This window comes from Tursiops truncatus, chromosome 2 (assembly GCF_011762595.2).
Source record: "Tursiops truncatus isolate mTurTru1 chromosome 2, mTurTru1.mat.Y, whole genome shotgun sequence".
Lineage (NCBI taxonomy): Eukaryota > Metazoa > Chordata > Mammalia > Artiodactyla > Delphinidae > Tursiops > Tursiops truncatus.
In genome coordinates, this window is record NC_047035.1 from 155,892,832 (window position 1) to 155,920,153 (window position 27,322).

General features: G+C 41.9%; 1 protein-coding gene and 1 pseudogene across 9 annotated transcripts in view; both read left to right on the plus strand.

Moving 5' to 3' along the window:
- The window catches only part of CELF2 (CUGBP Elav-like family member 2), a 525,704-nt gene extending 514,886 nt beyond the window's left edge, over positions 1 to 10,818 (plus strand). For 8 of the 9 annotated variants that reach the window (XM_073801535.1, XM_073801536.1, XM_033852346.2 and 5 more), the window contains 2 exons: positions 2,178 to 2,321; positions 5,426 to 10,818. In XM_073801535.1, the coding sequence (XP_073657636.1) occupies positions 2,178 to 2,321; positions 5,426 to 5,553 (272 nt within the window). In that variant the 3' untranslated portion in view covers positions 5,554 to 10,818. The remainder of the gene's footprint in view (positions 1 to 2,177; positions 2,322 to 5,425) is intronic. The other variant, XM_033852343.2, reaches the window with a different exon arrangement.
- A 16,078-nt stretch (positions 10,819 to 26,896) lies between these two features.
- LOC117311405 (U4 spliceosomal RNA) lies at positions 26,897 to 27,024 on the plus strand (annotated as a pseudogene).
- Positions 27,025 to 27,322: the final 298 nt, after the last annotated feature.

Sequence of the window (27,322 nt, forward strand, 5' to 3'; positions counted from 1 at the left end):
GAACGAGCTCTAGCAAGTTAGTCGCGTATACTAGAGGCCTGAGGAATGTGTGGTTAGTCAGCAGGTTTTTACTGAAGGGAGACAAAAGGAAGATACCTAGGTTGAACCCCCAAAAAACTGTTTCTTTACCCTTGGTGTTGTCTATGGCAGTAGCCTCCTTCACTGAATATTGAGGTTTTCCATCCCAAGTCACCTTTTTCTCATTTTAGTGTTAATGACTTCGGCAGTTTGCAAAATCCAAGTATTTCTTGGTGATGAGGAAAAAGACAGCCTCCTTGGGTTTACCTTCTTCCTGTTTTCTTAGTCCCCTGTCTGGCCTGGGTACGTTCAGAATGCACTGCATTCGAGAAGGCCAGGACTACCCAGGCATGGCCAGTAATCTGTCACAGTGCATTAAAATTGCATTTTCTCCCCAGGCTTCAGGAGGTGAGCTGACTTCACAATTCCCATTGGGCCCCATTAATCCTCATTTGTGCATTTGGACCTTCTATTCAGAAGGCATATCCAGTATGGGCAGTACCAGCTCTGCCTGATAGACAAACTGCAGGGGACGCACACGCATAGTGGCCCTCAGAACACCCACCTCCAGCGTTTTGGTTTTGCATCTATTCATATTAAGCTTTGACTGTTTAAGAGTTGTCTTTTTTTTTTTTTAAACAAAGAAACATCTGGGGACCTAACCCTGTAATTGTGCCCCTTTAAATACAAACTGTGTCTCTTGCACTGGAACATGGCTATGCCCCTGGAAATTGTGAGCAATACGGAAAATTAAAGTGGCCACGTTAACACTTAAATAAGAAAGAAATGCTTCATCTCTGTGGCTTCAGAAATTTGCCTCAAGAAGATTTCCTTGTGAAAAGTCCCATTCATTAGAATACTTTTTTCTTTTATGATTGTGTGTTTGTGTGTGTGGAAAGAAACTTGGTTTGACTTTTCTTTGCAAAGATGTTTATCCCTTTTATTTTTACAAATACCCCAGTTCTCTCTACCCCAGTTCTCCTTCTCTTCGGCCCATACAAACAGACACTCAACCCCCAGCCCCTGGGGCTTCCCAGTGGAGCAGGCAGTCCTGGTTCCTCTCCTGCGAGAGTCAGTCAAGGCCCCGTGAACCAGGTGCTTGGCTACTTCACCAGTTTTATGAGCTCCCTTCCCTCCCAGACACCATGCCCAGAACATCCTAGAGGAATCCAGCCCTGGGGCCTCCCCAGAACCATCTGGGGAAGGACCTACAACTCCCCCAAGCACCCTCTGACCTGGAAAGCATTCTCGCCTGTGACATATTAGAAGGTGATGACCTGCTGTAATCATTGGGATTCCCTCCTTTCTGCTTCCTTTAAGCTGCAGCTAGTTCTTCTGCAGGTGGCTAGAGAGATGGGAGAATGAAATGGAAGGGAACTTAAGAGTGCTGTCCTGTCTGGTGTAGCTAAGATCGCCCCTACTCTGTCCTCGTTCCTTGTATTTCTGGAAGTTATGGTGGAGAGCCAAGAACCAGGCTTCGCTTAGTCTCTGACCAGCTTGTGCACCTCATGCGCTCAGTTTGCAAGGCTAATTCCCAGTGGTGTCATTCCGATCACAGTTGTGAAACTCTAGCACCTACTTTTTCCTGCCTTGACTCATTGCCAGTCATTTCTAAGAAAGATGATTATTAGACTGTGTGTTAAGAGATCTGCCAAATCAGAACTGGATGGATAATTAGGTAAATGATTGAGAAATCCAAGCAGCATTACTGCTATATTCATTACTTCTAAATTGCTTCAATTTGCTTAGAGTACACAGGACACTGTATCCAAGAGAGAATATATACTACGTACTATAAAACATGGCCACGTGGGAAAAACCCACGCCTTTATTCTCCTCCCCGACTCTACCCCTCGTCTGCCACCTTCACGCCCAGGAAGACTGAAAATACGTGCTGACGCGCAGTAAGCAAATGTGACCCACAGCTTATAGATGAAAAGGAAGCCATTCTTAACCGGTGTCTCTTTGGAAGTCGGGAAAATGTGCAGGACGACTCCTGTCCTAAAAGACATACCAGCACTGGACTTGTATCCATCTCTGTATGAGGGAAAGCCACGTGCTTAGCCCATCTGTTGTTAAAGCATTCCTGAGAAGGGGCTTTGGGAACTGAGAAGTGCAGAATACCTTACACTGATGTTTTTTTTTTCCCCCCTCTTTAGGTCCAGAGGGTGCAAACCTCTTTATTTACCACCTTCCACAGGAGTTTGGAGACCAGGACATCCTGCAGATGTTCATGCCTTTTGGAAATGTTATCTCTGCTAAAGTCTTCATTGACAAACAGACCAATCTGAGCAAGTGCTTTGGTATGCGAGAGAAGCCAGCTAGAATGCACAGTGCGCGGCCAGCAAGGGGTCATGGGAAGGCAAATGTAATGGCCAGCATTTAGATGCCGGGACGGGGCCTTCCGTGTGTGTGGTGGTTCCAGGTTGTCTGGATCCATGTAAGCAGACTGGGTCAAGTCATCTCATCAAAAAGGCAGAAAAGACCTGGGAGAAAGGAAAGATCTGGGAAACTAAATGCCCGTATAGTAGGTAGTGCTCTATGCTGTACTCAAGGGCCTTACTGCCTATAACTAATCACCTTCCATAGTTGACCAGCAACAGTCTCTTTGGGCCCCCAGTTTGAACCACAGGCTTCACCGGATGGAAGGAGTTTACTGACTGTAGTGTAGTTGAGACTCCTGATACAGAATGGCACTGCAGACACTTTGCCACAAACCCTTCCAGGTCCACCAGGACTCAGACCCTGTGGGTGTAGGCAGCACATTGTACTGGGGGCTTATTGTTCAGCATCTGGATGTACATAAAAACACACTCATTGATGCACACACCTTCACAGTAGGGGTGTGCTCAGGCCACGCCCAACATAGCAGTTCCGGGAGCCCAGGGACGGTGGCTGGTTTAGCTCATGGTGACATAAAGTGCTGCGGTGTACTGGGATGCTGGGATCTGCAGTGGCTGCCTGAGTGGGTGGAGAGCGCAGGAGATGCAGGTGTTCTCAGAACACTGGACATCCCAGCTCCTCGGTGGCCCGAGCTGTCACGGTCTCCTTCCTCAAGCAGCCTGGACTCTGGCTCCCTGGGGCGTTTTCACTCCCTGAGAGAGTATGGCACTGCATGCCCTAATGTTTTACAGAGGAGGAGAACATTCATTAAATCTAGTTCTTGTTTTATTTTTTGAACCCTTGTGTTCCCCAAAGTAGTTTAGAGGCTAGAATGTTCAGAGCATATACTTCTAACTTGGCAAGTTCTGGCCCAGTTTGAGATGTAACATTTGCTTTAATCACTCCTCCGATTTCACGACTCACATTGGTCATAGGTGCTAACAGTAGCACAAAACAAAATAAAGTAGAACAGATGTGGGCAGAGGAGAATAGAAGTGGGCACGGTGAAAAGGAAAGGTGGGGACGGCTCCTGCAGAGGCACAAACTCAGACTTGGCGCCCGGCTCACTGGCGACGGGCGGCCAGTCTGAAGAGAGTGCTCTGGCTTCTGAAACTCCACTCGCGTAACGTCCTTCTGATTTCTGTGCTGTCACCCAGGAAAGCCTGAAGCCTCTGTTGTTGGGGGAATTAGCGTGTCAGCCATTTCAAGTCACTGTTTCTATCCAAGTGGAAAGGCTGTTAGCCTGAACCCATTACAGGTATATAAACGCCCTTGTAATGGTTCACGAGAGAGTGAAATGGAAAGTAAGTTGTTACATAGGCTGTGTGCATGTCTCAGTAAGGGCTCCCCATTGGGAGCTTCCCTGAACAAGGCTTGCGAGCCAGACGTTTATAGTCTTCATCGCTAAACAATGTCCTGAGCTTATTTGGAGATTAGAAAAAGGATTGTAGTTCATGGTTTGATTTTGAGAAAATATTTACCGTCTTGAAAAGAGATTATATCAGCCCCCAAACTACTTAACCACTGTGTTCATAATAATGCATCAGACACTTGTATTTAGTGGTATGCACTATGTTTTCAGTTTTTATTAAAAAGCTGTAACATCCCATATGTAGGTGTCTCGGTGAGACAGCCTAACTTCTTGGGGTCCCAGGTTTGCTGGTTATAACGTGGTACCCCATTCTTCATCCTAAGCTCTTGGCCAGGTTTTGTTATCCACTTTGCCCTTGACCCATTTCCATTCTTCAGTCATCTTGCTACCTCTGGATAAGACGTAGGAGGAAAGGAGAAAATCAGCAAAAATCTTAGATTCAAGATCACATTTATTGGGAATTTAAATTTAATAAAAATTTAAACCACCATTTTGCATACAGGCAGCCTATGAGAAGCTATTCTGCTTATACTGTATGCCTATTTTTATCAGCTGAGAACTCTGCTAAAGGTATATTTATGTCCCTTTCTTCCTCCTCTAATTTGTAAAGGAATGTTCTCCTTAGCTTTATACTTTAATAGTAGATAGATAGATGGAGAACTTGGTATAAAACCTTCTGAACAGTGGATGGTCAGAGCTGAAATCCAATCAGTATAACTTCCTTTCAACAACAAAAGTAAGTAGGGACAACACTTAAGAAACTTTTGCATGTAACCCCGCCCCCCAGTGCTGAAACAAAACTATGTGGTCAGAATTCTGTTTCTGGGTTTTGGCAGAGCCTGGGTGGTCGTCAGAAGCGTCTGAGTGTTGGTACAGAGAAAGGTGGTGGGAAGTATGTCAGGATGGCTGTGAAGCCCTGAGCTGTTTAGACTGTTTATTCTCCAGGACAGCTGGGGATACAAGGTAGCAATTTCCATTCTGCTGAATTCACCGGAGCTTTGAAAATGGAGGTTGAGATAAGGAGAACGGGCACAGCATTTCCCCTGGGCCCCTAGGTTCCTCTCAGTAACAGCTCCAAGTGGTAAAAATGAAGTACAAATTATGCTAGAGTTAATTCACCAACTGACCCCGTCCTGTATACACGGAGAATTGGAATGGAAACAGTCAGGGTCTTGGGCGGCATACCGGTTATGCAGCCCTTCCCTCAATTATCCTGCTTTTAAACCTCACCTGGTTGGGGCATGTGAGCCTCTGGGGGCCCTTGGAGACCTAGAATATTTGTACCACTGCTTCTAGGAGCAGCACTTACTGATGTATTGGAGGCTGGTTCGGGATTCTAAGGGACTTTAAACCCAAACAGGTTTGACTGAAATCAGTAAACAGACTAAATTGACTCAATGTTTGAGATTTTAGCCTTCTGCAGAGGGGTTTTGTTCTCATGACAGCAAGTTAGCAGTCCAGCCAGCTTCTCCTCTGCTTCTTAGTGGATGTTTCCAGTGTTGCCCCTAAAACATGACCTGTAGTCCGTGAATTGAGTAGAGCTGACCCGAGACCGCAGGCTGGGCACGTGTCACTTAGCATCTGCAGCCACCCTCCTTTGCTCCCCTGCCTCTCCATCTTGATTCCCGCCCTCCCTCCGCTTGTGTCTTCCAGGTTTTGTTAGCTACGACAATCCCGTGTCTGCGCAAGCTGCTATCCAGGCTATGAATGGCTTTCAGATTGGCATGAAACGCTTGAAGGTCCAGCTGAAGCGCTCCAAAAACGACAGCAAACCTTACTGATCCTAACCCCAGAGGCTCCCTGCTCTTATTTTAGCTTTCTTAGGGTAAGTCCCACGAGCCAGCCTGGGCTCAACAGGAAAGGCAGAGGAGGACCACATTGCCAACTTTTACCAAGAGAGACGGTTATTTTTACAATAAGGCCTCCATTACCCCCTCCCGGGCCCCCTACCCAGTTCGCCATAAACTCTGGCTACCTTGTTTCTATCGAGTAAACTCCTCCTCCACTTGTACCACTGTATTCTCCTTTGTTTTGCGATTTGAATCTCCTTTTACCTTTTTTGTTTTTTTGTTTTTTGCTTTTTTTAAAGAAAAACACATACACAATAAATGACATCTTAACAACTTAAAAGGCAAACAAAGGCTAACGTGCAATTCTAACTCTGAGACCCACCCCCCTCCCCCTCCCCCACCCTGTGCCCCAGAGCACTGCCTGGAGAATTCGCCCCTCCTGCCCGCGCCCGCCCCGCAGAGGGGCGCCAGCTGTTCATAGAGGGTAAGGCGGTGGCCTAGCGCGAGAGAAAAGCCAGGAGAAGCACTTAAAAACAATACAAAATGTCTTTCCACTACATTTGGTTTGTTTTAATAAGTAGGATTTTATTTTAGTGTTCAAAGAAACATGACATTTATTGGTCAGATTATTACACTGGTTGTCTATTTTGTTATTGTTTTATTTTAGTTTTTAGAAAGGATTAATGTAAAAAAAGATTTAGAGATCTGTTTCTTAAAGCTACAGGGTTTAAAAATTAAAAATGAGTGAAAATACTTGATGTTTCTTGAAAGATAAATTTAATAATAAATAAGTAATACATAAATACTACATAAAAAGAAAGCCACAGGCCTGTAAATTTTATTTGTAAAAAAAGCATTTCTATTTTTGTACAAAATTTTTACTGCCTCAGAAATAATGGAAGTTATTTATTGCCTATTGTTAACTTATTGGGTACCTAAAGAGCAGCTCTCTGTGCTAGCCAGATCCTTCTGAAGTAGTCTCTAGAGGAATCGTTCTAGGAATGGGCTTTTTTTCACCGTTGAACCCTAGGCCTCAAGTCCATGCTTTATCCTCTCGGTGTCTGTATCTGTCTGATGATTTTGTTCGTAACTGCCATTATCTAGTTTACAGTTCAGTCGTCTGACTTTCCCCATCTGTTACATTCGTTGAAACTGGACCCTCTCCCCATCCTTTGCCAGCCCCTCACCCCAAAACGCCCAGAATCCATCCCCTCTCCCTCTCCGGATGGATTCTCTTGGGTTCCTTTGTGCTGTGGATAAAGAGTGTAAGAAATGCAAATTACGTGGATGGCTCGTAGACTCCCTAATGACCTAAAATTTGCATTAGTTTTTCTCCTGCACCCTGAAGAGTGATTTTGTTGCTGCTGCGTAGATTCTGTGTAACTTTTTACTCTCCCTGTTTTCTCCCTAGACATCTTCATGCCCGTTAGTTCACCGTTTGCCTAGCATGTCCCTGTGGCGTCTCAAAAAAAAAGTTTCATCGTCCCGTCATTGTTTCTGATGTCTTTCTGACCTCACATCATATTTGGTTCTCCTACTGACCTTTGATCTAGTTTGACCTTTGAAATTTGCATGTGACCTCATCTAGCTATGAATTCTGGGAAGTCAATGTGAAAAACATTGCTGCATTCATGCAAGACTGAAATTTATTATTACACAAATTAATAATAGGAAAAAACCTGTGGCAAAAATGTTTCTTTTTTTTTCTTTTCTTTTCATAAAACAGACTTGAAAGTATTATACAGGGATTGGCATTCTTCCCGGTCACTGGTAACAATAGCAATATGTGTCCAGGGACACAGAATGTTGGTTTCTAACAGACTACTTCCAAAAACAGTTTGAGAAAAAAACTGTCTGATTTTAAGTCTCTAGAGGTCTGTAATAGTTTTTACATTTTTCAGGCAGTGTAAAGTTTTTTGATAAGGCCATTTTAGGTGGCTCACTTTCTCATTAAGATATATATATAGAACCACTTTTTGTAGATTAGTATAAGAAAAATATTTACCCTGTTTTGGGGCAAATGCTACCTATTTGTGTCACCTTTTGCTGAACTGACTCACAGTTAGACAATCCATGGTTTAATGCACATGAAATTACCTATATTTTATACTGTTTCAATGTACAGGAGAAAGGTTACTGTAAACTGTGTTAACGTTGGTGCTTCTGTGAATTAAGTTGTGGTTTCATCATGAGTCTTATGGTCTTAATGTTCTTTGTTGATAAGACAAGTTTAGAATTGGTTTACTTAAAACAAAAAAGAATTTCAAAAAAAAGTTGTTTGCTTACAAAAAATTTCATGTGAGGGAAAAAAGAAAACCTATTCCAGAGTAAGTTTTGTGTTGGCTTGTAAAGCATTGATGTCATTTTTTTTTTTTTTGTGGACTATTTAGATGTGTTTGTGTTCAGCAAAATGTGATTTTTTTTTTCTTTTAAAGAAAAAAAGTGAAAATATATAGTGCCAAATTCCAAAGGTACTTCCTTCCTAGAGCTTCAGTGTGTTTCTTGTGAGAAGTAATTTGATAACATGGGTATTTTATTATGTGTTTTGTATAAATCCCTAATATTTAAAAAACAAAAAACAACAAAAAAAAGAGGTTAAAAAGTTTGTTAACTTGCTATCCTGTGGTCTTGTTGCCTGAAATTGTTATTGTTTGTTATTTCTCTATGATGTTTTTTGTAAGACATTGTATAAGTGCCCATGTCTCACTTTTTTAACCACTCTGAACATCAATGCTGTGACGGCAACCTCACAATGTATTTTCTTCATGATATATGGAAACCTCTAAGGTGAGAAAGTTTTGAACTTTTAACCCTTTCTACCCAGCGCTATCTGGAATGTTAACTTTTTATGCTGTCATCATTTTCCTTTGTTTTGGGGTGTTTCTAATTTGGATTTTTTTCCTGCATATATCTTTGAGCTGTTTCTGTCTTTACTACTACTTTATCCTTTGGTTGAGAGCCAAAAGAAAGGAAAAAAATAACACTTTAAAAAGAGTTACTGGATAAACCTTCTGAGGGGAACAGTAGCTAGTCAAGCACCTAAATAAACCTTAAATTCAATATGCTTTTGAGATCAGGTTAGTGGTATGTTCCAGTTTAGAATAATTTCATATACCTTCCAGTTAAATGGCTTTGTGATGATGGGGTAGTCTTTTGAGGGATTTTTGGTTTTCTTACATATTCCCAAATTAATGTTTCTTATCAGCCATTGTGCAGTGGATACCTCTGAATAAGCCAGGTGTCTGGAGTTAGAAGTTGACAATCCTTTTCCCTGCCTTTTTGTTTCTTTTGAATTGAATGCATCTAAAGGGGACTGACCATCAAAGGCAAACTCAGTTCATCACAGTTACTGACCAAATACCTAGCACCCGTTCCTGCTGCCACTTTCTAAAGCGCCATATTTCTTTGACTTTCACTTCATGTGAGCAGGTCTCTTGCTGTCCTGACAAACCCCAAAGTCATCCCCACAGTCCCAAAACACACTCCTGCCTTTCTGGAAGCTTCTTTGTCTCTCTAATGGAGTTCAGAAACTGCTGGCTCCATTTCCTTCCTCCTTTTCCCGCTCACCACCCTGTTTGGTTTAATATGTGTGGATGTGATAGCCCTGGGATGGAAAGGACTAGCCTCTAATAATGATGCAAAAAAAAAAAAAAAGTTTCCTTCTTATAGCACATGCACTTACAATGAAATGATCTGTATTATCCTCACACGTGTTTACTACTGCTGGGGCCTTCCTTCATCCTTCGAGGGCTATTTTGTACTTCCTGCAGCAAACAGCTGAATAACAGAGGTTATCGCACTTGTCTCTCTCGTGTAGATGATAATATGGTGGTACAGATACATCCATAAGAACACAAGACAACACCATTTGAATTTCCTAGACTGTCTCATTTAGAACCTCTTAGCAAGTATACAGAAATCTTAAACCATTTTTTCCCATTTCTTCACTGAAGCCAGAAGCGCTCCGGTGCCCTCCTCCCACTGCCTGCATCTCCCCCAGGGGAGCTGAGTGCACTGACAAGAGGCTCAGGGTGGGCACTTAGAGCTGAGTGTTTATTCTGCAGGCAACCAAGACAGACCGTCTGTTACAGGGAAAGTCTTTTTTTTGGGGGGGGGGGGCATGTTTCATTGCTAAAAAGATAACCCTCCTCAAAGACAAGTTGTCCTTTTCTTCACTTTCTCTCTTAATATCAAAAGGAAAAAGCTGCAAGGGTGCGAAGGGCCTGTGCCAGAAGAAAAAACAAACACACAGGGAAACTGCTTTTTTAAAAATCAAGTGTAGACAATAGTCATTTTTAAACTAAATTAGAGAATTGCGATCAAATGGCAGTCCTCAAAGGCGTAACAAGTTCATCTTTCTTTCACCATAGGGGTTATAGTTCTTTGGCTTGTGCTACTCTGGACTCATTTTACTGTTTCTGTTTTTATTATCTTAAGTGCTAATTAACAAGAAGAAATAAAATTTTAAAAAAACCTGTAGTTTCATTACCTTTTTGAATAATGTCATACAAAAAAATGTATTTGTGTTTTTTTGTGCTGTGAGAATTGTTGTTTGTAGATTAATAATATCATTTTGTTTAGAATTACAAAATAGTTTTTAAATATTGTCTGAGAAAAGCCAAAGTTAATGCAACCTAGTGGAAAACTGTAAGACCATTTGAGTATTGTTTCTGTTTTATTGATGCATTTGGATTTTGTTGTTTGATGGAATTTGAGCCAAAAAAAAATACGCAGGCTTTCCTATTTCTACAACTGATTGTACTTATGCATTTTGTACCAGTGGAACTTTTTATACTGGAGATTAAAAAAAAAATGGAAATTTTTGTGGCTTACTCTAGTGGGCCCCCTGACAATGACTGATTTCAAGTTTGATTTCTGGTTGATAGAAAGAAAGTTGCTTTTCTTTTGAGAATTAAAAACTTTGGCTTGATTTCTTTTTTCCCTTTGCTTATATCTAGCATTAGAATTTTGTCTTAAAATACAGCGGTAAGTTTCACTTTTTATTCTGTATTGTGCAGTTACACAATAAGGTAATTAGATTTAGAAGTACTCAGTCACTTTAAGTGGATAAATGTATTAGTTAAAACTTTAGGGGTTTGCTTTTTTGCTGTTTAGATCAAAGTTTTTTCTGATTCTTCTGTCCTCATTGTGAACATAACCGTGTAGTTGAAACAGTCAAACTTATTTTTGTAACGTATGTTATTGTGTGATGCAGTTTTTTGCTTCTGTCTCCAATATTAAACCATTTTCCTAATACTTGTTTCTCTCTCTGAGTGTTGTATTGTTGGTAGTCATTATATGTTGGTGATACATCTACACACCTCACTGTTCCACGTATGTTTTTTTTTCTATATGTTGTGTAATAAGATACAGTCGATTCCACCTAAGTGAATATCTGATTTGGGGAAGGGGGAAACTACACACCAGCCACCTCTAATTTATGTACAACAGCCTATTTTAACCACTGCTTCCAAGATTTATACTTATTTCTATGGTCCACCTACAGAGTTGGATTTGCCAAGGCCTTATCTGGTCTTCTCACCACACTGGTATATTTCACTTTCTCTCTCCCCTTCCCTTGGGTATATGTATGCAGTTCTTAACACTCATTAAAAATGGCTCTGCTTTGCTGCATAACCTTCAGAAGGGAAGCAGCAGAGCTGGGGTTTCTTCTGCCTACCCCTGAGTCCAAAGGCATATCATTACCATCAAACTCTTCTCAGAAACCAGTCACATTTTTTAAAAGAAAGAGGTGAGCTCTCAAGGGAAGAAAAAATAAACTTAACTTACCTGGTGAATAGATGTGAAAGGTGTTAAATTTAAATCTATGCGTTGCCATCAATCAATAGATATGTATAGAAAAGTAATTTAAATTATTTATTTTTAGAGCTAACTGAATCCAGGAGCAGCTTTAATTATTAAAACTAGTGGAAGAGAAAAGAAATACTTGCAAGGGCTCAAATGGAAGCTCTACTCAGTCTGGTGGGATGGGAGGGGGAAGAGGTAAAGTTTCTCATGCCCAAGTCTTCATACTATATCATCCGTTTCCAAATGAAAGCCAAGAAGGCCATATGCATCCACACACTCCTTCTGGAATGAGTGTATATTTTGTAAAAAGTCTTGTCCCCCACGATCGCCCCAACCCCAGCTAGCAAAAAGAGAACTAGAGAAGAAAACCATTCCTTGTATGCCCTCGAAAGCTGAAGCCACAGGCCCTCCTCCCTCTTCTGCCCATCTCTTCTGCTCAGGAATCTGACTGCTCTCCAAGTGCTCTTACAAGATTCCATTGACGTCTGCTCTGATCTCTCCCTCCAACTCTTCAGACGCACAAGCTCTGTCCAACTCAGGCCACCCAGCACCGGCAGCCTTCCTCTGGCCGCCAAGGAGATTTTCCCTGCAGGTGCTCAGGCTCCCCACCCTCCGGTTTCGGCAGCCCCTCTGACCCCTAGACTGTCTTTTCCAGTCGGCTCAACAACAGAGGGGCCGGGTGAGGCGGAGGGAAGGAGGCTCTTTCCCCCATAGGCCGAACACCTCAGTGAAGTAACTTCCACCAGCTCTAAACCTGCACAGATGAGAGCTGACTTCCTGCCAATACTTCTGCTTTAAATCTCATCAGAGCCTTCATCAGTTTGCCTCTGAAAACCCACTGCTTACATTAGTGGGAAAAGACGGCTATGGGCGTGATTTTTCTTTCTTGTATGTTATTATTTGGGGGGGGGTGGAGGGTGTGAGGGAGGGGAGAAGGGGGGTAAAGAGGGTGATCGATTCTTTCCAAGATGCAAGTGTTTACTTTTTAAATATTTAAGTCATATAAGTATATAGGTCTACCATTTGGCACAAGGCAAAATACTCAGCATGAGTAAAAGAAGGGAAAGACAAAGCCAGATTTTTTTGTTGTTTTGCAAAAACAACAATTCTCCAAAGAAGGGGACAAAAATGCTAGTTCCCTTAAGCACTTAAGTCTGTAAAGTTTGTCCCTGCCTAAATTCACACTTACCCTTTTGATTCTTTAAAACACCACTGCAGTGTCAGCAAGGTGTATCTGCTTGCCATACATGGACCACCTTGGGAAATGACAGACCTGTCAACGTTTACCTTGCTGATGGGAGCCACATATCTGCACAGCCCACAGCAGTTACGAGCAATTTCGGGCTGGCACTCTTAGCTGGCAGGCTAGGAAACACAGTGAACATTAATGTACTGTGAATCGTTCCTGATAAGTGAATAAAAACATTGTGACCAAACAATCAGCTTATTCACTTATCAGGAATCGACTGTTCTGCTAATTCGCTGTTTTTGTTTTTCATCTCTGTTGTAGTTCACTATTTCTGCTGTGTTCTGTTTTCTCCTCTCATGCTTGGGCAAAATCACTGGGAATATTATCTTCATGTGACCATGAAACGTTTATATCAAGTGAAAATGATATCTTAACAAAATCTATGCACTTGCTATCAGGAACACAATACTGGATGTGTCTTATATATATTGAACTATATAGTACTCGATTTCTTAAATAAAGCTTAAGAAAGGATTCTTGTGTGTAAAGTTAATGTGATTATTTTTCAAAGCAGTGTTTCTAAGGGGCATTTTTGTTCTTTTCTGTCTTGAGTGATACAGGTTATTTTTCATTAAAATTATAATCACTGGCTTTATGACTTAATATTCAATAAATTGACTTTGGAAACAAAATGGAGTGGGGGGAAGTTCTTCCTGGTGCATTTTAGCGAGAGTCATCTGGAAAATCATGCCCTTACTGGTGGCCCTGGCAAATCTCTACCCAGGCGCTGAGGGCAGCAGAAGAGAGCAGTCCCTTCGCCACCAAAAGACACCTGGAAAGCGTCCAGAATCTGCCCTAACCTAGAAAACCCAACTGCCTTTCTAAATGCGATCTCTTTAGGCTCAGAAGAAAGGGGACGAAAAAGAAAGGCAGATCGAAGAATAATGCTGGTCTGCACCAAAGTTTTTCCAAAATGAGATGACACTAGAACCATACCCTGCTGGAGAGCGATGGCGGGTCTATTCAGGACTGCAAAACGAGCGAAAGCAAGAGAAGGGGTTTGATCACTCAGGATGAGAAGGGTAAAATTTCAAAGCTATATGTGAGAGACATCCTATAACAGCTGCAAAGCTTATATGGGAGGCCTGCTGCTTGGTCCTTTGAAGGAATATTTTTGAAATTTTTCCTACAGGCCATAAGTCTGAACAGAATGGCATTTCCTGTTAGATTTTTTTTGCTTTGAGGTTTTATGTTAGATTAGTTTTTCTTGCTTGATGTTTGATTTGAAGAAAAAAGTCGTAAACTTCTACTTGCAAAACGGCACAGGCATCCTAATCCTTTATAAAACAAATCTTAGTCATCCCTGATAGCAGGGACAGGGAGATACAGTTAATGAAAATCCCCAGATAATCCAAAATTCTTGGTCCAGTCTCTGCCTCCTCCCACCCCAAACCTCCTACTCATATATTTGTCATCAAACCAAAAACTTCTAGTGAGAGATCAGAGAAATAGCCAAGGGTAGCAAAATGAAAGGGTCGAGATAGACGTGCTTACTGGAGCCCATGCAGTTTGAGGTTGGAGTAGAGGTTCTGTTTTAAAAAAGGTTAAAACCACTGGTCTACATGAACTGGGCTCGGGTGTTGAAGAGCTGGTGGGCTTACCTTGAGCATCAGTCACATTGCTAGAAAGAATCCTCTATGAAAAAGGACACAATTGAGGCAATAATGGGAAGAAGAGCTCTGAGCCTCAGGGAAGAAAGGATGAACACTGACATACTCCGCTCTCAGGTCTGCAGCCCCGATTCCATCGTCCCCCACTCCGGAACTCACCAGCCGGGGGCTGCGTGCTGGGAGACCAGCTCAGAGCCACAGCTTGAGGGTCTGAGGGTCTGTCAGGCGGGAGCTGCTTTGGGGGAATGCACCGTTTCTTTGAACCTTTCGCTACTGGCAGTGAAGCTGCCTGGCACCAACTTCTGCCTGCCCACATCTGAAGGATATTTTTAAAAATAAAAAATATATAAATATGTATATTGCATACAAAAATATAAAAGACATAGTATGTGTTCTGCAACTGATCAAAGCCCCAAATACAAGTCCCCAGCTTTGAGACGCTAGATGACCCCTCAAGCGCGAAGCTGGTGTTAAAGGTAGGGAAAGTATTCAATACTTAGACATACTCTCTGGAGCCACGCCGCCTCAGTTGGAATGCCAGCTCTAGCACTCATCACCCGTGTAACCTCTCAGTGCCTTAATTTCCTCGTTGGCAAAACGGGCATAAGAATAATACCTACTGCAAGGGGTTGTTATGAGGATTAACTAAGCCAATACTTAAAAAACGCCGAGATGAGGATCCATCACATTGTAAGTATTCAGTAAGGTCAACCAGTTAGTAGCGGTGTTCGTATCTACCGACATGGTGGGCTAAGCTCCCCTCCACTGGCCTGGTCTATTACTTTTTCCTGCTAGGTATGCACTCAGCCATCCCCAGAGAGCCCCACAGTTCTCCCTGGGTTCCTTGGACAACTATGGACAAGGTCTGACCAGAAACCGCAGGTCCTCCAGCAGACATCTCTGCACCAACAAGCTCCAGGACAGGCTTTTCCCCTCGTGAGAACTGTACACTAGAGGCATACCCACCCTTAGGCTGCCCTAAGCCTTGGGGAACAACTAACTCCATCCTCAGAAAAGGAAACTGATTCCTCACTCGAATCCACCCCTCCCTACCTTTAAGTATTATATTTAGGTATCTCTTACCCAAAAGAAAAGCCCAGCCATCCAGTTTAGGTCCTATGTGGGAATGACAAAATCACCTGGAGGTTCGCCTGTAACAAGCCTGTAGGTTCTATGCCCTTCCAAGGCAAAGCTGTGTCCTCAGTAGCAACCAGAACCTATAGGTCTTTGACCACCTTGGGAAGAGCAGGGGTCAGAGCTCAGAAGCCTAGGTAGAGCCAAGCAGAGAGCTCGCTAGACCACGTCACCACACGCCCAGTTTAACCGAAGGTGCTCTGCTTTTGCTTGTTTTATTTATTGGTGGTCCATGCAGAATTTTATTTAGAAATACAATTTTGTTACTAAAAGCACAAAAGGTTAAAAACCACTGCTTTAGAAGAAGGGAAATCAGACAGGGCCACCATTACCTAAGCCCCGTGACATACATTTATTGTCTTTGGAATCATTCTCTCCTTCCTTCTCCTTTCCTCATCTCTCTACCACTTCTGTGTTCCCGTAGTTCACCGTCTGCGACGCATCATGACATTCACTATTTGCTGTGTGTTTACACGTTGCTTACGTCTGTCTCCCAAGCTAGACTGTGAGCTCTTTGAAGGAAGTGACTGTGTCTCATTCATTGCTGTATCCCCAGTGCCTCAACACAGTGCCTGCCATATAGTCAGTGTTCAGAACTGTTGGATGGACGGATGGGTGGGTGGATGGATGTAGCAGGTGACCTTGCTAGGGAGGGAAAAGCATTCCTTATGAAATGGACAACTCAGGAAATATTTGTGGAGAGAAGTCTGACTATGGGATGGGATGAGGATGGTGGAAACTGGTGGCAGAAGTCAGGAGCCACTATGGGAGGCCTGGGGCACAGATGGGGGTGAGGAAGAACACTCAACTGCTCGTGCACCCCAAATATGCAGGCTCTGCTTTGTTGCCACAGAGCTAATCAGCTACTGGGTCCTGAGTGGAAAAACATTCCTGCAATTAGGTGAAACTACCTTGAGGTCTACTGTCATCTTTTCTTAAGCTAAATTTTGTACCCTCTCAGGAGTATTTTATACCTAGGGACTGTCCCTAGATACATTCTTCGTATCTAAGAGACCAGACCACTGACCTGAGTACAAATCAACAGAAAACTATGACTAGAGGCACTGGATGCTAAGGCACTCCTGAGAAGCAGGTCAATTCACGTTCTCTCAGCTGCAGCTACTGTTGAGCCTGCCAAGTTAGTGCCTGGAGCAGGATGGGGGCTGGGCCAGCCCACAAGCAATACAGTACAACTAAGTCATCAGAACAGCCTTGAAGGCAAACAGTCCATGCTGCTGCCAGGATGCCATGTAGCTCCAAGCATCCAGGAAATGCACTTGAATACAAGTAATGTATCCCAACTTGTCAACAGCTACCACAAGGATAATGCATAATCCACTAACCATTCATTTGTTCAAAAGTCATGTACTAAGCAGCCACTCCACGCAAGGCACGCAGGTAGGGGCTGGCAGTGCAAAGAAAAGTAGTACATGGCCCTGCCTCCAGGACTGCCTTGATTAGCATATCTGCCAAGTAAGGAGAAACCCTTCAAACCAGCAAGAGCAGATGGTCCAAACAAAACACTCTCTCCCCACAGTGGACACTATATCACCACAGCACCCACACAGGATTATGTACTGAAGAGCCACAAACAGATGGCAGCTGTTTCAGACTTTCTAGTCCTTCACGGAGCTCAGTGCTACTCAGACACAATGTCTCCCTGGCTAAAGCTTAAAGGTCTGTCCTAGAGAAGAATGAAATACACTGGGTGATGGGGGTGGAAGAGCTGGGAAAGTCTTCTCAACACCAACGTCTCTACCCAGGGCAGAGCTGAGCAAAGTGCCCTATGTGCTCAAGAGTCGTGTTTCCCAACTGACCGTCTATGGCACATTCTTAGCAGTCTACAGAATGTGTTCCATCCAATAACTTCACCACTTAAAAAACTATGACCTGAAACAAATGGGAGCCTTCCCATCAAGGAGTGCAATGCGGCAGGGAGGGGACTGGTAAGGGGAGACAGAGTCTCGGCGGGAATGAAGGATGGGGCTATGGCATGAGAAAATGTCCTGCAGAGCTGATGGTGCAGTCACCATCCACCTGGAGCTCCAGGGTCCCAAGCCCAGAAGCTTGCTCTTCACCCAGCTCCCACCTTCCCATCCCACTGTGAGTGTGTATTCCACATTCCAGGTTCATCTTCCCCTAAAGGGCTAGACATACCCCTACTCCTAGTATCCCCTTCAGCCCAGTCACGTATTGGCTAGAACAAACCAAAAAGGAAACACTGAGGACTCTGTCACTAAATATGATAGGAGTGACGTGACCAAGAAGGTGACATAGGTCATTCCCGACTTCACTCCCCTTTACAAGAAGAACAGCTAACAACTATCATGGGCAAGACACCACTGAGAGAATCCTGGGAACAAAGTGAGGCTGCAGCACCCCACTCTCCACCACCACAGAGATAAGACAAACTGCAACAGAAGGGTAGAAGCAGCCACATGTGGACCACATGCCCCTCCCCCAGACCAGAGCAGCACAGCACCATGCCAAGAGCTCTTCCCAGAGCCTCCGGTTCCTCCAGTGAGAAAAGAGAGCCCAGGGGTGACATCCAGCCTCCCTAGCACAATAGGTCACTTTGTGGGAGCCCCAACTCTAGCTTCACCCCATAGGAATCATGGGAATCCGTGAGGCTCAATCATGGGGAGTCTGATCATGATGAAGAAGTGGGTAGGGGGTTCCAGCAACCAGCCCTTGGACCTTGGCAGACCAAGTTCCTACCTGCAGAACCTAGGTAGTAGTCCCTACCTGTGGCTTTGCTCACCTGCAAAACCAAGGTGGTGGTGCAGCGTGACCAGAGAACTCAGCAAGGTGCAGGTCTGCCTGATTCAGGTCCTCATGTGAGCTTTGCTGGCCCTGGAGGCTGGTCTGCTCACACCCAGGCCCTGCCCGCTGCATCCCCTCACCAGAAAGCTTGTTTGGGAAAATTTGGGAATTGCCTGAAGTGGGCCCACCCAGTCCCACCCAGGCAGGAGAGCTGAGTCATAACTCACATGCTGCAGAGTACGGCCCCCAGCCCCATGTGAAAGAAAGAGCTGCAAGAACACCTGGAACCTGCTGCATAACCCAGGAATGCTTGAGCCAAGAGGCAGGTAGGCAGAGCTGATCACCCCCAAAGCAAAGCCAGTGGCCCGGGACTTCCCTAGTGTCACAGTGGTTAAGAATCTGCCTGCCATTACAGGGAACACGAGTTCAAGCCCTGGTGTGGGAAGATCCCACATGCCAAGGCACAACTAAGCCTGTGCACCACAACTACTGAGCCCACATGCTGCAACTACTGATGCCCGCATGCCTAGAGCCCTTGCTCCACAACAAGAGAAGCCACCGTAATGAGAAGCACACGCACCGCAATAAAGAGTAGACCCTGCTCGCCACTAGAGAAAGCCCACGCGCAGCAACAAAGACCCAACGCAGCCAAAAATAAATTTAAAAAACAAAACAAAAAAACAAAACCAGTGGCCCTGTTCAGCCAGGGGACCACCTGGGGCATGGGTTAGCTTGCACCAAGACCACAGAGAACCTGTGGTTCTTAGCAGCCTTGGAGCTGCTTCTGTTGTGCCCAGACAGAGAAACTAATTCATAACCCCACTCATTACTGGATACAGCCTTCAGCCTGCCAGACCAGACAGTCTTACCAGAGCACGCAGCAAGCTGCGTAGCCCACCCAACAGCCCTTCTTACAGTGACACCTGAACAAAGAGCACAGCCCATGGCTTTCCCTCTATGCAGAGCAAAGCCTTGGAATCACCTGACCAGAAATATTCAGTGTACACTCTTGCCTGATGCAGGTCCTCAAACTGCAGGGAAGCTAACTCTTAGCCCCACCTACTGCTGAGCATAGTACCCAGTCCTGGCCATCTAGTAAGCCTGACCAGAGAATCCAGGCAACCACAAAGCCCATCCTACAGCCTCACTTGGACAGGGAACAAGCTAGCAGTTCTATCCAGCTGTTCTCAGCCAGTGGCACACACCCCTCACCCCAACCTCACAGTTCAAACAGTTGCCTCACCAAAATCAGACCTTACAGCAGGCCCCACCTGTCCAAGGACATTACCAGCAGACATGTGTAAAAACCCAAACTGAGCTAATGATAAAAACTATCTCTACCAAAGCAAACCTGCAAAGTCTGGAAAAGGAGACACCAACGTAAGGAATCAAGGATTATTAAAAAATCAGGAAAATATGACACCACCAAAAGAAATTAATAAAGCTCAAATAACTGACCTTAAAGAAATAAAGACCTATGAATTGTCAGACAAAGAATTCAGAATAATCCCCCTGAAGAAGTTTAGTGAAATACAAGAAAATAAAACAACTGAATGAAATTAGGAAAACAATGTATTAACAAAACAAGAAGTTAACAAAATGAGAAGTTCAACAAAGAAAGAGAAACCATCAAAAAAGAACAAACAAATAGAAATTCTTGAGCTGAAAAATACAAAAAGTGTCTGAGGAATTCAACAGAGAGCTTCAAAAGCAGACTCAACCATGCAGAAGAAAGAATCAATGACCTGGAAGATAAGACATTTAAATTATCCAGTCAGAGCAAAAAAAAAAAAAGAATGAAAACTAGTGAAGAAAGCCTACAGACTTATGGGACACAATGAAAAGAAAATATTCACATCATGGGAATTCCAGAAGAGAAAGAGACAGAAAGTATATTTAAAGCAATAATGGCTAAAAACTTCCAAACTAAACATCCAGATACAACAGGCCCAAATGATCCCAAACAGGGTGAACCCAAAGAAAGCTACACCAATACACATTATGATTAAATTGTCAAAAGTCAAAGACAAAAAAGATTTTTTAAAGCAGTAAGAAAAAAGAAAGACGTTACATACAAGAGAACCCCATAGGACTACCAACAGATTATCTTAGCAGAAACTTTTCAGGCCAGAAGAGAATGGGATGACATATTCAAAATTTTGAAAGAAAAAAACTGTCAACCAAGAATACTGTCCTTCATAAATGAAGGATAAAGACTTTCCCAAACAAACAAAAGCTGAGGGAATTCATCACCACTAGAACTGCCTTACAAGAAATGCTAATGGAATTATCTGAGTGGAAATAAAAGAACACTAGTTAACATCATAAAGACGTAAGGCAGTGTAAAACTCACTGGTAATAGTAAATATATAGTCAAAGATAGATTTTATAATAAGGCAATAGTGGTACATAATTCACTTACAACTCTAAAAGTTAAAAAAAATAGTAAAAATAACCAAAACTACAATGATCTGTTCTTAGTTACACAATATAAAATATATGTAAACTGTAACATCAATAACCTAATATGTGAGGGGGAGAAATAAAAGTGTAAAGCATAGGAATTCTATTGAAGCTATGTTACTAGTTTAAATTTGGGTGTTATAATTTTAGGATATTTTATGTAAGCATCATGGTAACCATAAGTGAAAAAACCTGTACTAATTACACAAAAGAACGTGACAAAGAAGTCAAAGCATAGTGATACCAGAAGACATCAAAACGCAAAAAAAGACAGCAGGATAAGAAACAAGGAACAATGGACTTACAAAACAACCAGAAAACAATTAATAAAATGGCAATAGTGAGACCTTACTTATCAATAATTATTTTAAATGTAAATGCATTAAATTCTCCACTCAAAAGACAAAGGATGGCTGAATGGATTTTGAAAAGAAAAAACAAGATCCAATGATATGCTGCCACAAGAGACTCACTTTAGCCTTAAAGACACACAGAGACTGAGAGTGATTGGATAGAAAAAGATATTTCAAGCAAAGCATAACCAAACCAAACCAAAAAAGGGTAACTACAGTTATATCAGACAAACTAGACTTTAAACTGAAAATGGTAAAAAGAGACAAAGAAGGCCATTATATAATAATAAAGGGATCAATACATCAAGAAGATATAACAACTAAATATTTATGCACCCAACACCAGAGCACTTAAATATATAAAGCAAAAATTGTAGAAGAGCTAAAAGAAAATGTATGGCAATACAATAATAGTTGGGGACTTTAAATACCCTACTCTTAAAAATGAATAGATTATCCAGACAGAGAATCAATAAGGAACCAGTGAATTTGAACACTATAGACCAAATGGACCTAACAGACCTATATAGAACATTCCATCCTACAAAGCAGAATACACATTCTTCTCAAGTGCACATAGGAACATATTCTAGGATAAACTACATGTTAGGCCACAAAACAAGCCTTAGCAAATTGAAGAACACTGAAATCATACCAAGTATCTTCTCTGACCACAATGGTATGAAACTAGAAATCAATAACAAGAGGAAAACTGAAAGTTTCATAAAAACATGGAAATTAAATAACACTCTTCTAAACAACCAATAGATCAAAGGTGAAATTAAAAAGTATCTTGAGGTAAACAAAAACGGAGACACAATGTATCAAAACTTATGGGATACAGCAAAAGCAGTTCTAAAACGGAATTTCATAGTAATAAATGTCTATATTAAGAAGGAAGAAGGATTCCAAATACACAACCTAACTCTACACCTTAAGGAACTAGAAGAAGAACAAACCGAGCCAAAAGTTAGCAAAAGGAAGGAAATAATCAAGACTAGAGCAGAAATAAATGAAATAACAGGAAAACAATCAAAAAGATTAACCAAACTAAGAATTGGTTCTTTGAAAAGATAAACAAAGTTGACAAACTTTTAACTAGACTAATCAAGGAAAGAAGAGAGGACCCACGCAAGAAAATTAGAAATGAGAAAGGACAAGACTTCCCTGGTGGTCCAGCAGTTAAAAATCCACCTTCCAATGCAAGGGATGGGGGTTCGATCCCTGGTTGGGTAACTAAGATCCCACACGCTGTGGGGGCAACTAAGCCCACGTGCCACAACTACAGAACCCATGCACTCTGGAGCCCACCTGCCACAACTAGAGAGCCCACACGCTGCAACTAGAGAGAAGCCCGCATGCTGCAACAGCCCGTGCACCACAACGAAAGATCCCACATGCCGCAACTAAGACCTGACACAGCCAAAAATAAATAAATATTTTTTTTAAAAAAAAGGAAATGAAAAAGGAGACATTACAACTGATGCCACAAAAATACAAAAAGGATCATAAGAGGTTACTATGAACAACTATATGCTAGCAAACTGGCCAACCTAGAAGAAATAGAAAAATTCTTAGAAACATACAAACTATGAGTTTGATTCAGGAAGAAATAGAAAGTCTGAATAGACCAACTACTAATAAGGAGATTGAATCAGTAATCAAAAATACCCCAGTGAAGAAAGTCCAGAACCAGATGGCTTCACTGGTGAATTTTACCAGACATTTAAAGAAGGCTTCAGCCAATCCTTCTCAAACCCTTCCAAAAAACCAAAGAGGAGGGAACACTCCCAAACTCATTTTACAAGGGCAGCATTACCCTCATACCAAAGCTAGAAAGGACACTACCAGAAAACAACACACCAATATCCTTCATGAATATAGATGCAAAATTTCTCAATAAAATAATATCAAATCAAAAAGCACATAAAAAGTATCTTTTATCATGATCAAGAGGGTTTTATACCTGAGATGAAAGGATGGTTCAACACACACAAATCAATGTGATACCACATTACTAGAATGAAAGAAAAAATCATATGATCATCTCAATAAATGTAGAAAAAGCATTTGACAAAATTCAACATCCATTAATGATAAAAATTCTTAACAAATTAGGAATAGAAGGAATGTACCTCAACATAATAAAGGCCATATATGATAATCCCACAGCTAAATCATATTCAATGGTGAAAGACTGAAAGTTTTACCTCTAAGAACAGAAACAAGACAAGGATTCCCACTCTCACCACTCCTACTCAACATAGTACTAGAAGTTCTTGCCAGAGTAATCAGGCAAGAAAAAGAAATATGAGGCATCAAAATTGGAAAGGAAGAAGTAAAACTGTGTCTATTTTCAGACAACATGATTTTATATCTAGAAAATCCTAAAGACTCCACCAAAAAAACCTGTTATATCTAATCAACAAATGTGGTAAAGTTGCAGAATACAAAATCAGCATGCAAAAGTCATGTAGCATTTCTATAACATCAAATTATCCGAAAAAGAAATAAAACAATTCCATTTACAATAGCATTGGAGACAACAAAATACTTAGGAATAAATTTAACCAAGGAGGTGAAAGATCTAAAATCCAAAAACTACAAGACACTGATGAAAGACATCAAAGATAACACAAATAAATGGATATAGATCCCATGTTCACGGATTGGAAAAATTAATATTGTTAAAGTGTCAATACCACCAAGAGCCATCAACAGAGTCAATGCAATCCCTATCAATATTCCAATGGCATTTTTTAGAGAAGTAGAAAAAACAATCCTAAAATTTATATGGAACTAAAAAGACCCTGAATGGCCAAAGCCATCCTAAGAAAGAAAAACAAAACAGGAGGCATCACACTTTCTGATTCCAAGCTATCCTATAAAGCTATAGTAATCAAAGCAGTATGGTACTGGCATATAAACAGATAAATAGATAAATGGAACAGAATCAAGAGCCCAGAAATAAACCCAAGCATATACAGTCAACTAATATTTGACAAGGGAGCCAAGAATACCCAATGGAGAAAACACAGTCTTGTCAATAAATGGTGCTGGGAAAATTGGATAGTCACATGTAAAAGCGTGAAACTAGACTCCTATCTTATACCATACACCAAAATTAACTCAAAATGGATTAAAGACTTAAATGTAAGACGTGAAACGACGAAACACCTAGAAGAAAACATAGAGAAAAAGCTCCTTGACATGGATCCAAGGATCATGATTTTTTAGATATGACACATAAAGCAAAAGGAACAAAATCAAAAATAAGTAAATGGGATTACATCAAACTGAAAAGCTTCTGCACAGTGAAAGAAATCATCCACAAAATTAAAAGACAATCTACAGAATGGGGAAAAACATTTGTGAACCATACATCTGATAAGGGGTTAATATCCAAAATATATAACCAACTTATACAACTCAATGCACAAAAACCAATAATCCAATTTTTAAAATGAGCAAGAGGCCTGAACAGACATTTTTCCAAATACAGTATATGAATGGCTAACAGGTACATGAAAAAACATCATTAGTCATTAGGGAAACACAAATCAAAACCACAATATCAACTCCTGCCTGTTCGAATGGCAATTATAAAAAGACAAGAAATAATAAATGCTTGATGAGGATGTGGAGAAAAGGGAAACCTTGTGCACTATAAACTGGTACATGTGGAAAACAGTATGGAGGATCCTCAAAAATAGAACTACCATATGATGCAGCAATTTCACTTCAAGGAATATATCCAAAAGAAATGAAAACACTAACTCAAAATGATATCTGGGGACTTCCCTGGTGGCACAGTGGTTAACAATCCGCCTGCCAATGCAGGGGACACGGGTTCGAGCCCTGGTCCGGAAAGATCCCACATGCCGTGGAGCAACTAAGCCCGTGCCCCACAGCTGCTGAGCCTGCGCTCTAGAGCCCGCAAGCCACAACTGCTGAGCCCGCGTGCCACAACTACTGAAGCCTGTGCACCTGGGGCCTGTGCTCTGCAACTAGAGAAGCCAACGCAGTGAGAGGCCTGCGCACCGCAACGAAGAGTAGCCCCTGCTTGCCGCAACTAGAGAAAGCCTGCGCACAGCAACGAAGACCCAACGCAGCCAAAAATAAATAAATAAATAAATAAATTTATTTTTAAAATGATATCAGGGCTTCCCTGGTGGCGCAGTGGTTGAGAGTCCGCCTGCCGATGCAGGGCACACGGGTTCGTGCCCCGGTCCGGGAAGATCCCACATGCCGCGGAGCACCTAGGCCCGTGAGCCATGGCCACTGAGCCTGCACGTCCGGAGCCTGTGCTCTGCAATGGGAGAGGCCACAGCAGTGAGAGGCCTGCGTACTGCAAAAAATAAAAATAAAAAAAAATAAAATAAAATAAAAAAATAAATAAAAAATGATATCTGCACCCCTATGTTCATAGTAGCATTATTTACAATAACAAGACATGGAAACATCAATGGCTGAATGGATAAAGAAGTTGTGATATACATACACATACACACACACACACACACACACACACACACACATACACACACACACATACATACCATGGAATATTATTCAGCTATAAAAAAATGAAAAAATCCTCCCATTTGCAATAACATGGATGGACCTTGAGGGCATTATGCTAAGTGAAATAAGTCAGACAGAGAAAGACAAATACTGTATGATCTCACTTTTGGAATTAAAAAAAACCAACATTCATAAAAGAGATCAGATTTGTGGTTACCAGAGGCGGGAGCAGGGAGGGGGAGATGATAGTCAAAAGGTATAAACTTCCAGTTATAAGAAAAATAAGTATGAGGGATGTAACATACACATGATGACCATCATAGTTAACACAGCTGTATGGAATAAATGAAAATTGTTGAGAATAAATCCTAACAGTTCCCATAATAACGAGAAAAAAAGGGTTTTTTTGCTGCCTCTTTTTATTGTACCTATATGACATGATGGATGCTAACTAATCTTACTACAGTAATCAATTCACAATGTATAGAAGTTGAACAATTATGCTATACACCTTGAACTTATACAGTGATGTATGTCAATTATATCTCAGTAAAACTGAAGGTAAAAAAAGAATGTGATAAATATATAATATTCACATATATTATTACAATAGTCCAGTTTAAAATTTGGATAATTTATTAAGTTACAATGTGGTATGAATTTGGAAAAACTGATCTAAAGCAATATTTTCCAAATTATACTGCACAGACATTAACCTTCAAGATAAGTAATCTATGGGAAACAATAGGGTTTGGTAGCTGAGATGGTGTGAGAAACGCTGTTAACTACAGCCTCCTCTTGGAAATTCACAATGTGTATTAACATATGAAAAGCTCCAAGAAGCAAAGATCCACCCATTTAAACTTGCTTAACCCAGTGTTTATTAAATAGGGCATTCATTCTTAAAACTCTTGGGGCTTCCCTGGTGGCGCAGTGGTTGAGAGTCCGCCTGCCAATGCAGGGGACTCGGGTTCGTGCCCCGGTCCGGGTAGATTCCACATGACGCGGAGCGGCTGGTCCCGTGAGCCATGGCCGCTGAGCCTGCACGTCTGGAGCCTGTGCTCCGCAACGGGAGAGGCCACTACAGTGAGAAACCCGTGTACAGAAAAAAAAACAAACAAATCCCTGTATCATATAATACCTATTAAACTGAGGGACAATATAGTGTGATGTCATAGGTTCAAATCATGTCAGGTTACGCGCATGGCCTTTGGAACAATACTGCCTGCATTTGAATCCTAGCTAGCGCTCCCACTTATTAGCTATTAGTTTCTTCATCTATAAAATGGATAATAATAATACCTACCTACATGCAAAGTATTTACAGCAGCACTGACAACACTATAAGCACTATATAATGTTGATTAACATCCAGCAGAATGAGTGTTCTAAGACACACTTTGAGAAACACTGGTAGAGAATCGAGCCCTAGCTTTGCGCAGTGGCAGTATCGTAGCCAATGAGGTTTATCTGAGGCGCAATTATTGCTAATTGAGAATCGAGCCCTTTAGAATTCTGGGGCTCGGGTCTCTCCATGGGAAGATTACCAACTCGTTGGAGACAGGGGTATATAATTATGACACAGTATGTTAAGTACTGAACAAGGAGCAAGTGAGGACTCTGGAACTGAGAGTAGGGACGGAGTAATATTTCTAATGGTGAGGGACGTTTCAGGAGAGAATCCACAGCCAAATGGACAGAAATCCTAAAATGCGTGTAGGATTTCACCAAGCAGAGACGTGGGGAATGATGGCAGCCAAGACCGGGCCTGGTTGGCAAACAGTAAGTAGCCTGATTTGACTAGAGTGCAGTCTAAGTTGGAAGACGGGGAATGCACTGGAAATGAGGTTGCCATT